Consider the following 17,533-nt stretch of genomic DNA (forward strand, 5'->3'; position numbering starts at 1 on the left):
TATTATTACTGGATTTTTACTTAGCTACACTAAAAAGACAAGGGCATTTGCAGACCACTCAAACAAAAACAAACTTTCCTGATGAAAGTGTCCGCATAGCTGCATCAGAGGGGTAGCGGAGTTGAGCTACATCTACATCAAATTAAAATTGATTCCGTAACACTGGGTTTTATAAATCCGAATTTGAGTATCCTCACCTCCCCACAGGCTCCCACAAAGTCAAATTGTTGCTGTCACACTCAATTGCCAAACACTGACTGTTTGAGCAGTGCATTGTGGGAACCTATCTCACAGTTCCCTCATCCTTGCAGCATTCTAAGTATTTTTGCTGGTGCAGCGTAAGTAAAATAGCCAGCAAGTGGTTGTGCGTATGTAACATCTTCCCACATTGCACTGCCCTCATTCCCCGCCCATGGAAAGCAAACAACCATTTTTCCAAGAAGGAGGAAGGAAGGGAAAGTAGGAAAAAGTAGGGCATCAGCAAAGGTCGCCAAATTAACTGAAATCTCTTGCTTCTATAGCTGAATTATCAAAGATTTTACAAAAAAACACCAGGTGTCAGTCTTTTCAACTGGCCCTGCAGCCACTTTCCCCCCTTCCTTTGATTACATACGATCCCTGAAAATAACACAGGAACCATGTAAAACTTGAAGAAAGAGTAGGATAGTAAAGGTTTTGAAAATAAGATTTTGTGAGGCAAGATTTTTGGCTTCCCAATCCATTACACAGCTTCCGTGCCCTGGGATCACCCAGCAGGCTATGTCTTCTCAACTGGCCCTCCATCCACTCTCTCCTGTGTTAAAGCAGGGGGGCAAAGCTTGAGAATAGAAAAGGTTAGGAAAAAGCAGAAGGTGGGGGCCTGCAAGAATTAGAAGTGCCCTGCCACTGAAGACTTCTGCTTAAAAAAAAAGCAACTCCCCACATTCAGAGATTCCCTGACATTGGGAGATATGCTGCCACCAACCAAATGCAGAACAAACCTTTTTAGAACTCTGGATGACACAGCTGGGTTGTCTCCCTGTGGGATAACCCCAAGCTCTTACTGCTCCCTCAGGAGAGAGCTTGACAAGAAATTAATTTCTTAATTACAGACCCTTCAATCTCAGAAGCATGCAACAGAACCTCTTGCTTCCTGGGACACAGGAATCAGATCATAATCTTACAAAGGCGATTTTATTAGCAAAACAAAGACTACATACTTGGTATCAAGTATCGGAGGGGTAGCCATGTTAGTCTGGATCTGTAACAGCAACGAAGGGTCCTGTGGTACCTTATAGACTAACAGAAAAGTTTTGAGCATGAGCTTTCATGAGCACAGACTCACTTCATCAGATGCCGGCCAGCACCTGATGAAGTGAGTCTGTGCTCATGAAAGCTCATGCTCAAAACTTTTCTGTTAGTCTATAAGGTGCCACAGGACCCTTCGTTACATACTTGGTAGGTATATTTGGTTGCTAAGAATTACAGAGCAACTAAAAAGCTAGATTAACATCCCCTTTGTACACACGTATCAGTTCCAAGATTTCTCTTTCTAGATATGGATATTTCTGAAACTTCCATGCCGGGTTCCAGGCTTAAGCCATCTCTGTATCTCTTCTCTGGTCAATGCAAAGGACTGCGGCAAGCAAATCACTGCTTTAATTGGCTCACCTGGTGCCTTGCCAACAATTAGTGGGTCCCTGAAAATCTCCAGTATCTCTGGGTTTAACCCCTTACATGCAATTTAGTTAACTGATGTCTAGAAAAGGGGTAGTAGCCCTCCCATCCATCACAGATGTATATATTTCATTACAAACCACATACCAGATCAGAATGCAGAGACCTTGCAACAGAAGAATAAGTGATCACAAAAAATAAATGCATTACTAACCAAGCTGTCCCTTTAGACTGTACAAGTTCCTTGCACATATAAAAAGAGATATCTGAGTCTGCTTTTTAAAAAGTCTCAAAGTAATTCAGCGTGCAATTTTATTCTACTCTACTGCAGATTTAAAAAAAAATGATACTAAATGAGTATCACATACAACGTATGTAGAAGTTATAATTTTAGTTGTAGATTATGGTGAGCTGCTAGAGAAGGGTTTTGAAGCACTGAAGTTATTGAAACTAGCTTGTTTGTGGAGCAGGCGGTATTAATTTGCAGTGTTTGAATCCTGCTACTTTCCAGGTGAAAAGACAAGTTGTTTTTTCTACCTTGCTTGAAACTGAAATTGCTCCCAACTTTCTGCAAATCTATGCTACATAAAAATCAAATAAATGAGGAAGAGGACTAAAATGAAACATTCAGGATGGAAGCCTGTCTTCTTTGACTTAAATCAATGTTACATAAACCATATAATAATTATAGGTTTTATTATTGGTTCTCTTTGTAGGTGTATTATGTTACTCTGGTTATCCAGCACAATCACTTAATCAAAAATACTTTGAAGAGACATCAATTAAATAGTAAATCCTCACCTTCTTTTTATTTGATGCAGACACATTCGATTTAATTTGAGTAAAGGTCTTGAGTAGAAATTTAGAGTCATCTGGAGACTGTGTAATCTTTTCCGTCTTATTTATCCCAAAGTGATGCTTTTTGCAAAGCTAAATAATAAAAACAGAGCATGAGATATAGATAATTAACATTTGTCACAACAGCAATATTTATTTCTTTTAAACAAAATTATATTTCAATAATGTACTTAAACTTTCAAGTAACATTAAAAATAAAGGTAATATCTTCATCTGATTAAATAAGAGTTCAACAATATCTACTTCTCACTGTATTAACCGCATGCTTTGTGTGTTCCTTATTCAGCACAGTAACTACTTATATCCATAATACAAAAAGGTGACAAAATTGATAGATAATAATTCTACAAGATTCAAGTCATTCATTTAAAAAAACTCAAATCTTGCTTATTTATTACCCTACCAGTGCACAATTCCACAGTTCTGACCTAATTTCTCCTGTGTTTGTTAAATAAAAGGGGGCAGGAAGGAAATCACTTTTTATTTAAGCCTTCAGAAAAGTTTACAGATTAGGTCTTACTTTCAAAAGGCTACTGTAAAAGAACTGAACACATGGACAAAAGTCATTTTCCATGTACACAAAAATACCTTTAATTCAGAAAAAATGTGTACATTGCTAAAGAGAGGACCTACTCATGCAACCATATCATGATTTAACCAACCTGATTCATGATTACTGACCAGTAATCAGGTTTAGCAATAGTGAAGCACTGCCTCTGGGACATAGATGTAAGGGCAGACCAAGGCAGTGTTGCATAAGTCCTGCAGTCAAGGACTAAATTTAGGCCCTCCAATTTAGTGATAAGATACATATTATGATTTGTTTACCCTTTGGGCAAAGAACAATTAGATCTTCCTGTGATCAAATGATGTCTAGAATTTATTTCCAATATAACACAATATGCAATTCCACTTCCTAGTTTATGGCACACAGGTTGAACCTCTCTAAATCAAGAACTCTTGTCCCATAAAGTTTATTTACAGCCAACAGCCTTGGCTCTCAGTGTTCTGTACTGAAAGCAACAAGAAGTCTTGTGGCACCTTATAGACTAACAGATATTTTGGAGCATAAGCTTTCGTGGGCAAAGACCCGCTTCATCAGATGCATGCGTGGGGGAGGGGGCGGGTTTCAGAGGGGTATTTAAGGAGTGGGGTCCCAGTGAGAGGGAGGGCCAGAGCTGACAAGGTCTATTCAGCAAGGTGGAAATGGCCCAATATCCACAGTACTTATCAAAAGGAGTTAAAAACAAGTCAGATCAGACAGGGGGATGTGAGCCTTTGTCAGAGTCTAAAGGGGAGCTATTAGCACCCAAAGCAGAGAAACTGCCTTTGTAAGGCGGGAGCCAATCCCAGTCTCTGTTTAATCCATGGTTAATGGAGTCAAATTTGCAAATAAATTGCAGCTCAGATTTCTCTCTCCATTTGATTTTTAAAATTTTTTTGTTTCAGAACTGTCACCCTCAAATCTGCCACTGAGTGTCCAGGGAGACTGAAGTGTTCCCCTACAGGCTTCTGTACATTACCATTCCTGATGTCTGATTTATGTCTATTTATTCCTTTACGGAGAGACTGTCCAGCTTGGCCGATGTAAATTGCAGTAGGGCACTGCTGGCACATGATGGCATATATTATATTAGTAGATGTGCAGGTAAGGGAGCCCCTGATGGTATAGTTGGTGTTAGGTCCTGTGATGATGTCACTGGTGTAGATGTGTGAGCAGAGTTGGCAGCGAGGACTGTTGCAGGGGCTGGTTCCAGGCCTAGAGTCACTGGTTTGTGATTTGTAATGGCTGGTGAGGATTTGTTTAAGGTTGGCAGGCTGTCTATGGGCGAGGACAGGCCTGCCTCCCAAGGTCTGTGAGAGTGAAAGATCATTGTTCAGGATGGGTTGCAGATCACTGATGATGTGTTGGAGAGGCCTTAGGTGGGGGCTGTATGTGATGGTCAGTGGTGTTCTCTTGTTTTCCTTGCGAGGCCTGTCTTGTAGCAGGTGGCTTCTGGGTACCCGTCTGGCTCTATCAATCTGTTTCCTCACTTCCTTAGGTGGGTATTGTAGTTTGAGGAAAGCTTGATAAAGGTCTTGTAGATGTTGGTCTCTATCTGATGGATCAGAGCAAATATGGTTGTACCTTAGTGCCTGGCTGTAAACAATGGATCATGTAGCATGCCTTGGATGGAAGCTGGAGGCATGGAGATAAGCGCAGCAGTTCATGGATTTTCAATATAGGGTGTTATTTATGTGACCGTCGCTTATCTGTACAGTAGTGTCCAGGAAGTGAACTTCTTGTGTGGACTGGTCCAGGCTAAGGTTGATGGTGGGGTGGAAACTGTTGAAATCATGGTGGAATCTTCAAGAGCCTCCTTCCCATGGGTCCAGATGATGGAGATGTCATCAATATAGCGCAGGTAGAGGAGGGGTGCTAGGGATGAGAACTGAGAAAGTGTTGTTCCAGGTCAGACGTAAAAATGTTGGCATAGCAGTGCCACTGATTTGAAGGTATAATTTGTCCCCAGATCAGAAAGAGTTGTGGTTGAGGACAAAGTCACAAAGCTTTGCCACCATTTGTGCCTCGGTCTCATCAGGAATAATGTTCCTAACAGCTTGGAGTCCATCTTCATGTGGGATATTGGTGTAAAGGGCATCTACATCCATGGTGGCCAGGATGGTGTTTTCAGGAAGGTCACCAATGGCTGTAGTTTCCTGAGGAAGTCGGTGGTATCTCGAAGAAAGCTGGGGGTGCTGGTAGCATAGGGTCTAAGTAGAGAGTCCACATATCCAGACAATCCTGTGGTGAGGGTGCCAATGCCTGAGATGATGGGGAGGTTCCCTCCAGTTCTATCATCATCTACTCTGTGTCCATTAGAGCAATCATCATTAGCAAGGCAACAGTCTTAGCCAGTAGTCGCCACTATCCTAACTGTGTGTGTGGGGGGGGGGGAGTGGGACTTGTACTCACATTGGACAGAGACAGACAAAAACCACGTCTTGACACCTATATTGTTTACATGTCAATGACTGGGCTACCTACAACCATTGCCCACCTTCCTGCAGATGTGTAAAACCTCCAGGACTGTGTTAACTCTTGGCTCCCACGTAGTAGATGACATAATACTAATTTAACAGAGCTGCACATCCAAAAAAACCCACACAAAACCAAATACACATCTCCCAAGTTCAACAATAGTTATTGTTTTCCCCATTAAATGATCAGTGATGAATTTCATGGGGACAAAGACATTTCCTATCGAATTTTCAAACAAATTCTGTCATCACAGAAGCTCACCTTAGTCTCTCTAAATTACAATAAGGCAAAGGAGATATCATCATGAGAGCTAGTGGACTGTTGCTTTGGGTACCAGGCTGCAGTACTACATTTCAAAGCTACCTTTTTCTAATAAGGTACTTCCAAACTGAAATTAAAACACTTTTATATATTTTGAGAGAGAGAGTTCAAATTGAATCATAGGCTTCCCAATTCCATTCTTTATTTTACAGAGCATAAAATTATCTGTTAATTGTCATGCATTCACTAAATTATTTAAGATAAAAGTCAGAATGAAAATCACTACTATTTCAGAGGATTGTCTATTTCTGCAAAAAAGTTTTCAATCTAACACCACATCAGGATCAGCAAGACCAGAAAGTTTTTGTAACTAGATAGGAAAGCAGTATATCACCTACTTAAGTAAGAACAAAAACAATTTGATTTCCAGTTGACATAAATCATTTTACTGTTAAATGAAGAGTGACCTGACAGATTAAAATCTGATTGTAAATATGAAAGATTCCCATATGTTTCATTGAGCCATCCAGTCCACTCAACTTTTGTTAAACAAACATCTTAGTCCTGTTTATGTAGCCTGGGTCTCGTAAAACTCAGTAAATCTGCCTTTTCAGTGATTTTTTGCAAATTAACAGTTATTTCCATAATCTCTTATTTAGAAGGTAAGCAAACATCATCTTGCTTCTAACAGAATTTCATTAAGGAGGAAAAAAAAGGACTAGACTTTTATTATTAATCTTCAAGTATCCACTACAGTTTACCAAGAAATTTAAAAGGTTACAATTTCTTGATACTAATCTTGGTATTTTCTTCCACGATTTCTGTGACAGAAGAGTGATAATTACAAAAGCAAGTAGGACTGCATGTCAGAGTAGAGGTAATGGGCATCCACACCACCTTGTTGCTTACTACACTTCCTGGGTGATACATTGGTCTAAGAAGAGGTAACGCCTCACCCAACGTAACTCTAAAGCTCTCAAATAAGAAGTTTTCAAAATTATACCTCCAACTCCAGATCCTGAGGTTCCGTTTCAGAAAGTGGAATCACTGCAATCTTGGTTATTTTGAATACTTCGTGGCTTTCTGGAAGTTTACCAATCAGTGATTTCTGGCGAATGAGAAGTAACCACCATGGCAGATCTGGAAAACAATCCGCAAAATCTATTAGTATCACAATAGAAAAACCATACTCACTCAGACACCACCACCACCGTCAACCCTCAGACTCTTACCTTAAAAAGGTTAGAATCTCAAAAGGCAAATTCCCTACAGATTCTCCTGAGCTTTGCGGGAAGAAAAAGCCCTTTGCTATTCTATCTCTGAACATGGGTAAGCTATTAAGGGAAAGGGCACCATTGCTGCACTGGTAGCAATTTAAATACTCCCAGAGCTATGCACATTCCTGCCAACATCAATAAAGCTAGTGAACATTCAAAAAAGGTCAGCCAATTTGATTTGTGTCATTAGAAACAGGAAACAAAGAAAATTGCAGTTCACTGCATGGAAAAGCCAGCCAAAAGGGGGTGGGAGACACAAAACTGGAAAGTAAGTATTTAAAAACAGATGCTGTATCCATTTTAAATGGTCTTCATATGAACAGATAATTTCAGTGCAGAGACATTAACACTACACCCTAAAAAATCAGGTTTAATTAAAATTAGAGCCTGCATTTTTAAATGCGCATATGTATCTTAACCAGTTTGGGGATTAAAAGACAAAAACCTTGTTTTTTTTTTTTTAAACAAGGAAAATGTTATACGTCAATTTAAATATTCTTTATAACATAAAACTGCAATATTCAATATCCATGTGAAGCACAAAAGGTTTATCATACAATCATCTCTTTTTTGAGTTGTTGGAGAATTAGAGAGAAGTTAAATGAAATACCCAAAATTCACAGGCCTCCTAAATTCCAGTCTATGGTTAATTCTAAAAACTATATTGTCACTTTTTAAACAATCACACAAAAATATCAAACTCTTTTTTCATATCCTATATGTGTAGGGGGTGATAAACAAAATCACGCATAACCTTGACATTTGTAAAACTCCAACTCTACTTTTTAAACCTCAGTAGTTACTAATAGTATCAAATCCAAAAAAGCAAAGCGTAATACTTTACACAAAAACAAACAAACATTCATGGCCAACTATTGTAAATGGACAGTTCCACATTTGGAAAAACACCTGAATGTTGGCAACCTAACTAGCAACTTTATTGCTGTTGCATCTCTCTCTCTTATTTGATGTATTTGGAATTAATAATCCCCTTTCTTTGGGATCCCCAATGTTTTCTCCTCAGCAGAAGGGATACTTTTTTCTAAAGCACTCTGGAAAAAGAGTACGTCAAAATTAGCCAGCATCGTTACTGGTAAAACTGGGATATAATCAAGATATCAGGTAATACCTCTTTTTCCATCATTAAAAGGAAATTTATTATTGAATTTGCAGAAAGATGGGATGTACAAGCCACTTGGGAATGTTCTGTAGGAAAAAAAAATCTGGGAAAGTATGATCCATTTTTGAGTGGGTGGTGGTTCTGTCAGGAAATTAAGTTTTCCTTTTAGAAGGCTGTGGGGTAACACCATGCCCCCCCCCCAAACCACATTCAATATGTTAATGAATATTACCTTTACCACAAAGGTGGTAGAGCTGTTTGCTTTCTCATTCTGACAAAGCACCGTTTACACTAGTACTTGCCAAGGAAACACTTTCATCCTTGGGAGTGTGGAGGCTCAACTGTCAACATAGACAAAGCTTTAGAAATAGGTCTACAATGATAGATCTGTACAACCTTAGCCTCTGGGCAGCTGGACACATAGCCACACCCACAGCACCCCACTATCCACACACACAACATGCCAAGCCCACAGGATCCGACCATGTCTGAATACCCTCAGCTGCCTACACATCCAAATCAGGGTTGTGCTGCAATCTGTTTAAGATATTTTTACTGGAGAGGGTACCATCTAGGTCAGAGTTTTTCAAACTTTGCTGCACCACCACCTCCACCTGACAACCAAAGTTACTACATGATCTGAAAAGGAGGAATGAATCCTGAGGGCGCCCCCCCGCCCTCAGCCTGAGCAGGAGAGCCAAAGTCCACAGCTCAGTGCCCTAGGCAGGGCAAGGTGAAGGTGGGGTGCCAAAGCTTGTTGGGCTTGGACTTAGATTTCCTGGGGCCTGGCTGAAGCCAAAATGCATGGCATGAGACATTTTGGGGTCTCAACTACCCACCCAGTTTGAGAACCACTGATCTAGGCTTAAATTGTTTTTCCAGCGTAGCCATGTTGATACAGGTTCAACCTCTCTAGTCTAGTACCCTCAAGACCTAACCACTGCCAAACAAGAGAATTTGCGGACCCAGAGGAGATCAGCATCATCTATACATATTACCCTCACTTCCACTGTTACTGGGCTCTTAGACATTTAAGGGTAAATTACAGCTAAATAACAACACAGAACATTGAGAGCAGGACTGGTGTCTATAAGCAAATTTTGGGACCATGGGAAACTTGGCCACACCCGTAAGTGGTTGTCTGGCTAACTCAAATCATGCCAGATTACAGAAATTGACAGGAGACAGTACAGGTTAAATCTCTCCAGTTCAGTACTAAGTGAAACTGCATTTAGCAAAGTGAGGAAGCAGAATTAGTGTAGTCAGACATTTTTGGCCATTCACTGTCCCACTTACTCCCCAGTAGGGTATAAAAGTTCCTATAATGGCAAAGATTAATTTACTTAACTCTATTTTAAAATGTAATGATCCAGACACCTGAAATTGCAAAATGTGTATGCAGAAATTATACTTGGGGCTGTGTTTGAAAAAAGAAAAAAATGCTTGTACTGGAATTCTGATCCCTAAGCCAAAAGAGAAACAAAGTATAAATCTCAGTGCTGGGTGAGAATGGAAATCAGGAAGTGATTGTGCAGATAAGAGATTACCAGGAGGAAAAACTATAACAATGGTCAGGAAAAGTTCTCAGTTATTGCTTACAACTATAATAAGGAATCCCTAAACTGGATGTGTGCTTTTTTTGGTCAACACATTAGATTGGAAGGGTTTCCTATTCATGTACGCACCTCTTCTCCCACCCTCAGGGAACAATCACAGCTTCTCATCATTTTAGATCTGCACATTTTAATCTGCCTCATTTTTCACTGCATTTAATTATGGTGTTTTCACTGAGTTATAAACTAAGGAAGAACAGATAGCAACACCTAATTTAAAGCACTGTATCTGGTAAAATAACCTACTGCTTCAGATTCTTCACTCTAACAGGAATTTAGTTCTCATTTTCACTCCAAACTACAAGCCACTCCACTTATTCAAGCTATGTTCAGTGTTCTTCTAAACACTTCCTGAAAGTCAGTGTACAACATCTCAAGTAGTATTAGGCATGCTATCTAGTCACTTCCTTCTCCCCTTGAAAAACGTGAGCAAGGCATCCTTCAGTCTGCATAGACTATGGATCACGCCCTTCGTAATTCTATTTAAGATCATCATTTGCAGCGTTGACTGTGGAGGCCCACACGAGAGTGACAGTCCTTGCTACATCTGCTGCATATCTAGTGGGTGTCTGGCAGGTCCTTGCTGTCCTTTCTACAGGCTCGCTTCTCCTCTGCCATCCATCTGATCTTCATCTCGCCCTTTTGAAGGCCTTTGTGTAGTTCCTGCTTCCAGCTGCTGTGGTCATCTGCCAGCTCTTCCCAACTATCTGGGTCAATGTCTACCTCCTTGAGGTCCCTCTTACAGATGTCTTTGTAGAGCAACTGGGGGCATCCGGGAGGTCTTTTGCCAGAGTAAATCCTAAACCTTCCCATCACATGACCTACCTCAAGTTTGCTTAGAAACAGACAAGAAAATACCATAAAACTTCTTTATTTCTATAACATTGGAATTGTTGTCTGAGCTAAAAAGTAAATTCCTGTTTGCCCGAGACTGCCCGAGTCCCAGCTGGCATGGGGTTGGTCAATTTTCACCCATGGTGGCTCTTTGCAGAGCTGACAAGGGGAAATGCTGCCTGTCCATGCTGGGAGGCAGCTCAAATGCTGTTACCAAGCCCAAAAAGGCTGTCAGGGAGCCTGTGCCCCCTCCTGCTGTGGCAAAGGGAGTAGGAAAGAGGGCAGGAGCCTGCTGGAACTGGGATGTGGCATAAATGCAACATCCCAGCTCCAACGGGCTGCCGTGGAAGGGAGCCTGCCCTCTGGAGCCACCTCCTTCCCAACATGCCCGCCATTTTGTGCTCCAGCAGACCTAGGTTTCCCACTAACCTGGTAAGTTGCTATTTACGCTGCATTTTGCTCTGTGCCATTGAATTTCAATTCTTTACCTCCTCAATTTAATTGAAATTAAATTTAAAAATATCATTACAGATATGAAATTCATAACACGAAAAGGCAAAATTCAAACCCCTGAACTGAACACAGCATGTGGAACAGACTTAGGGCTATGAATTGTGTGGCAGGGCCAGGGCAGAGGGCCCCCTCAGATAATGCCCAAACAAGCAGAAGGGCCTGCAGAGCACAGGCAGGGCAATCAGAGGCAGATAGGCTGAGCCATCTTCTGCCTAACTGGGGCCAGCTGACTCCATGACTGTACTAAGAGGCCTTTAAAAAGTGGGAAGGGCAGGGAGAGCACGTGAGAGGCGAGTGGCAAGATGCAAGGAGACTAGAGTGGGGGGAACAGCAGGTTTGAGAGGAACAGGAACACCAGACACAGAGGGAGAGAGAGGAGCTTCAGTAGATCAAGAGTGGGGACTTGCTACTGCTGCAGCCTAGAGAAGATACCAAGGGGAGTCGTCTGGGGAAGTGGCCCAGGGAGGAGACCTGCTGTGCCAAGGGCTAAGGGAATCCGCTCTTCACACTAATAGATGTACAGGGTCCCTTGGGCTAGAACTCAGCACGAGTAGGTGGGGGCTAGGTTCCCCCCCAGCCCTCCCCTCACCCCAGTGAGGGCAACTGGGCCCTTAAGTGGGACCAGTGGACTGAATCCTGGGCCTTTGGTCTCTAATAAGATTGACTGTCACAATAGTCAAAAATAGAGTTGAGCAGTTTTTGAAAATGTGGCTGTGCTCACTATCTAAGACAATGTATTCTGTGGTGGATATGAAACATTAATGCATTTGATCCTGGTTTAACTTGTTGTATGCACTACTATGTTGCAAACCTCTCCAGTAAGATCGTATCCATAGTAAATTAAAAACTGACATTTATGAGCATTTGATTCAGCTGAAAAAAGTGCATGCACCCCAGAATTGTCTAACTGAAGCATGCTGTGTTACTGAAAAGGTTGGGAATCAAAAGCATTTTAAAATATGCTTATGATTTAAATGCATGTCAAATCCTAGAAGTGAAGGCTGCATGTTGCAGAAAGTTGTTTTTTTTTTTTTAATATAAAACTAAAGCTTTAATATAAGTCCTAATACTTTTTATCATCATGTACAGTCTCACTAATTAGTTTATTATTAACCCAGAGAGTAAAAGATAATGAACAGAGCTTGAAATAGCATTAGTTATAGCAGAAACTAAAAAGAGGACAGACTTTGAGGAGGACATTTATTCTCATCACTAATAAAAGTGCTGGATAGTCTCAGGCAGTCTAGATTACAGCAATTTGTCAACAGAAGTTTTTGTCGGAGCATGTCTTCCAACAAAACTTCTCTCAAGAGATCAGTCAAATTGCCAAGCAGATTGCAAGAGTGATCCTCTCTGTCAAAAGAGAGTGGCCGGACTGCCCAGCTGCTCTCTTGACAAAATGGCCAACCGGAAGCACAGCAGACAGGGTTTCTGAGACACCAGGCAGCCCTGTCTGTCAACAGAGGGCCCCCACCCAGAACATCCAGACAGACTTACTGTTAACAGAAGTGTTACACCTCTCAGGCAGCAGGATAAGACTGTCAATAAAAAGTGCTGTGTTCTGGTGATTTACTGTAGACAGAACACCTTGGGAATCTTGAGCCTCCTGTGGTTTTGGTCAGCAAAACACCAGTTTCATTGGCGAAACCCTCAATAGTAGACAGCCTCAGGAGGTAGCTGTATTAGCCTGGATCTTCACGAAAACAAAAGCAGTCCTGTAACACTTCAAAAACTAACAATATAAAATTTATTAAGTGATTAGCTTTTGTGGGACAGACCCACTTCTACAGACCTGGAAAATCCCGATGAATGATAACCAAGATGAAGAGCATTTAACAGGTGGTGCGGGGAAGAGGGGGGAAAAGAAAGAAGCTGATGAACCAGCTAGATAGGACAGAGGCCAGCGGGGGTCGGGGAGGAAATAGTTCCTCCAAATGTCTATTAAGTTAACTGGATTGCCTGGGATCACACAAGTATCAAAAGGTGGGGAAACTGTCCTTGTAATGCATATTGTAATTGATATCTTTGTTGAGACGGAGGTGAGAAAAGTGTCAAACTTGAAAATTAACACCAATTCAGAAGTCTCCTTCTAATCTGGTGTTGAAATCTTTGTTTTAGAATGCACACTTTCAAATTTTGGATGCTATTACAATACTGTTTCAATTTTTCCAAACCAACAGGTCATAGCATCCAAGTTTTTAACCTCTATCTGAAAGTAGTGGAGGCATCCTAACTGAAAAAAATATATATATCACACATAGGCACTTCTGGCAGACTTCCATCATTATCAGCTTTGACATGTGTCTGGAGTAGAAGTTTACAGCTTCCGAGTTACACACTAGCACCAACATAATTACCAAATTTCAATGGCAATCAAAGTATAACCTTTCAAATACTTTAAAAAAGCACCACTAAACTTATATAGCAAGTAACACTCAACTTTCAGCCACACATGGTAGCACAAGATTATATCCATGACCTTAAGAATAGAATTCCACAGGTTAACTAGTATAAGATAGAGACATGATATTATAAGCTAAAACTTTTGTTTTAAAAATGTACAGTATAAGCAATGCTTTATTTAAAAGCACCATGGACTGTTTTAACACACTAAGGAGTTCTTTAAACTGATCATTGCATTAATTCCTAAGCAATGGCTAATCCCCTTAAAATGCCTCACTTTAACTTAACACATTATTAATTTTATCTTAATCTTCACCCACTTTTTCCAACAGCTAGTTACAACATCCATCCTCATTCTATGCCATCTTTTAGAAATTCAAACTCTTGCATTTCTTCCCTTTCTGCTTCCACTATTTTCTTTCGAAGTGATTGGTGCTGTCTTCTCTGCTCCTCATTCGTATATCAAATGTGTTCATTTGTATTCCTCTTTCACAGAGAAATGTTCTTCATGGAGAAAGTTCAACACAAATATTGTACTTTGGGATACGTGTATTCCAACTTCCAAATTTCTTATATATATAAAAATAGTGAATCTCAACGTTCTTTTTTCTGTATAAATAAGAAATTAAAAGTTGGGTTTCCCAGGTCCAGCAGCAATGCAGCATGCTGTTATGTGATTCTGGGAAGCCCAGGGTCCACCTTGGCACATATGAAGAGCCCTACCAAATTTATGGTATATTTGTCAATTTCACATTCATGAGATTTTTAAAATAGTAAGTTTTGTTATTTAAGCTATGTATATCTGAAATTTCTTATTGCTGTAATTGTAGGGTCCTGACCCAAAAAAGAGTTGTGGGGTCCTCACAAGACTATCGTAGGGGGATTGTGATACTGCAACACTGATGGCAGCTCTGCTACCAGCAGCACAGAAGAAAGAATGGCATGATACGGTATTGCCACCATTGCTTCTGGTGCATTTGCTAGCGGAGGTACTGCCTTCAGAGCTGGGCACTAGGCCAACAACTGCTCTCCATGCACCTATTTCTAAAAGGTGGCACTAGTGGGCAGTTCCCCACCCTGCAGTGTAACACCCTTTCTACAACTCACATTTTGGGTCACAACCCCCAATTTGAGAAATGCTGTTCTCCTCACTGAAATCTTTAATATAGCGTAAGCGCACACTAACCATCATTTCATGGGGCAAGAGCTGATTTTACAGTCTAGAATGCATTTTTCATGGCAGCGAATTTGGTAGGGACTTGTACATATGTAAGAAGGAAAGACAACACACACAAGCCCTTGGATGACAGAGCATTAACGGGGTCTAGCAGCCCCTCTGGCTCTCTGTTTATTAGATCCAGGGAGAACTCCATTGATAAGCCTTAGCAACAGTGTAGGGAAGCCAAAAACTCCATAGCAGAGATCTTAGAGGGGTATAAGAAGTTCAAGTATGAACGATAACCCCCATTTCACATTGACAGACAATATTTTATAAACATCTGCTTTCCTTTGATGTGTTTAAGTGCAAACATTAAGTACAAATAAAGTCTCCTTGAAAAGACCATATTAAGTGACATTTTGTGCCTCAAACCAAATGTCAGTTGAAACTAATTCAAAGCTACGTAACTATTTTGATCCCCTATTAATGTTCTTCTGAGTTTAAGAGAAAACTGATTTAGTTAATATTTTAAGGAAAAGACAGTTAAATATTTATCTATCTGAAGTAGAAATTAGAGATTTCTTCACCCCACTTTCCATAGCTGTGCATCCATCACCGCCATGCAGGTAGCAAGCATCCTTTCCCACACTCCTACTACACAATGGTGCTATTAGTGCTCCATTCCAACATCTCTAATACTGCAGCATACCCATTTCTTATGCTGGCAGATAGCAAGAATCTGTTCCTTTTTGCCACTATCCATCCTAGTGTTCTGTAACTTATTTGAAATTTTATCTACTTATCTATATTTTTATAAAATATACACACACATCTTGTTGCCAAAAACAGGCTTAAATGTTAAGCATGCATGAAAATTTAAAAATAGCATTGAGGAACAAGAAAAAAAAAATAACCAAGCTTTCCCACACAGTTTTAACAATGTATTTTTATCCACAACACTATTAGTCCAGAGATGCTGCTACAAAGAGAACAGAGTGCAGTCAAAATAACCAATCATTGCAAATTGTTTCCATTTTAAAATTATAGTCTTCTAGTTTTCATTCACAGCTCAGGATATTTGTAGCAAAATCATCTTCTGTGTTTCTACCAAAAAGAAATCACAGAGGGACTTTACACAAAAGAGTTCCAATTATCCACTCTTGTTGCTATCCTTTTAAAAAAAGAAAAATGCATATACCCTCAACTTGAGTACATAAACCATCGCCCTTGGATAGAAAGTGGCAAGTCTTGCTGTGTCAGCTAGTCATCAGTGGAAATGGGTGGGGAAAAAAAAAAATCACAATCACTTCAATATTTTGACAGCAGTATGACAAACTAGTTCACTGGGAAGAGGTAATTGCTGATGGACATCTAGACAAGGAATGTTAGTACAAAGAGGCTAACAGGGAAAAAAAGGCACAAAGTTAGTAGGAACCTAATTAATGCTGATATGAATTTTGTATTACTGTAGCTAGCTGTCTGTGTTCATGGAAGAATTGCCAGTGTCATTCCACTGATGGAAGCCAGCTTGCCTAAATTCTCATATTGGCTTCAAAAGGAGGACTATGAGAAGAAATGAGTTTTGGAATTCACTGAGGGGAAAAAGATATATACTGAAAATGAGTCCTCCCTATTCCATCAGCTTCATTTGTGAGCCAACAATAACTCCTTAATTACCACATCTGCCTCAGGGCTTATCTACACACGGAATTTTTGAGTCTTCAGTCTTACTCACAAACCTGCCATATGGCTAAGATTTAAGATGTCAGAAAAGCATCCTCGTCTTACATATATCTGGTTATGTATAGTTTTCCGATACTGTATGTTGAACCCCTCTAAGCATGTTCTCATCTGGCAATATGCGTAGCCTGGCATGATTTTAGTTAGACAGCCATTTACCATGGGTGTGGCCAAGTTTCCCCATATCCCATAAAGTTTTACAGACCCCAGTCATGGCTCTCATGTTCTGTGCCGTTTAGCAGTAATTTACTTCCTGTCTCCAAAGAGCCCAGTATGCAGTGGAAGTGTCAGTAGTGATGCTAGAAAAATATTGACCTCCCACAGATCAGCAAATTAATTTGGCACCAGTCAGTTCCCAAGGGCATCAGACTAGAGATACTTGACCTATATTCATTTCATTCCATCACAATAGAACATTCATTCATCAGATACACATGGGGTGCATCTACACTAGGAACTAACCTCAAAGTTAGGCACTACTTTGAAGTAGCCTGCAAAGAGTCTACCCACATCTCCCCTTACTTTGACATAAGGGAGTGCAACTTTGAAGTCATTACTCCGTTCCCAGGAATGGAGTAGTGCCCTACTTCCAAGTAGGGTGCGTGTAGATGCGCAACTTTGAAATCTGTTATTTAGAAATTGTACTTTGAAGTAACTTTGAAGTTATTTTTGTAGTGTAGACATGGCCATGTAGTAGTACCGGAGGTATCAGTGGATCCATCAACATAGTAATTAATATAAACATTCTGTGAGTAACAGTTCTTCAACTGATTGTGGATAAGATGCTACAATCTGAAAATTCCCTCTTCCCTTACAGCTCCATCAAAAATAAATAAATAAATGAACAAAAATAAAGTCAAGGTCAACTCAGCTATATCTAGGAGCCATTTCTAGCCTTCTCATAGCAACTCTAGCTGACAGTGCTGAATACAGCTATCCAAAGTGGACCATATAGCTAGTGAACTTAGAAACCTGGACAAGAGCCCTAATTCTTTGCTTACAATTTACTTTCGTCACCAAAATTTACAGAAAATACTACTACTGGTGTTCTCACCCACAGACACACTAGACCAGAAA

The 17,533-nt window shown here is 40.3% G+C and overlaps 1 protein-coding gene across 2 annotated transcripts in view; it reads right to left on the reverse strand.

The window, feature by feature from the left end:
* The window catches only part of INPP5F (inositol polyphosphate-5-phosphatase F), a 90,446-nt gene that overhangs the window by 41,327 nt on the left and 31,586 nt on the right, over positions 1 to 17,533 (reverse strand). The window contains exons 1-3 of one of the 2 annotated variants that reach the window (XM_074999768.1): positions 12,652 to 12,755; positions 6,801 to 6,937; positions 2,458 to 2,586 (exon numbers count right to left, since the gene is read on the reverse strand). Coding sequence is in view for 1 of the 2 variants with exons in the window: in XM_074999766.1 (XP_074855867.1) it covers positions 2,458 to 2,586; positions 6,801 to 6,937 (266 nt within the window). In the remaining variant the exon portion in view is untranslated. Of the gene's footprint in view, positions 1 to 2,457; positions 2,587 to 6,800; positions 6,938 to 12,651; positions 12,756 to 17,533 lie in introns of those variants that run through there. The other variant, XM_074999766.1, reaches the window with a different exon arrangement.

The sequence above is a fragment of the Carettochelys insculpta genome, chromosome 7 (assembly GCF_033958435.1).
Source record: "Carettochelys insculpta isolate YL-2023 chromosome 7, ASM3395843v1, whole genome shotgun sequence".
Lineage (NCBI taxonomy): Eukaryota > Metazoa > Chordata > Testudines > Carettochelyidae > Carettochelys > Carettochelys insculpta.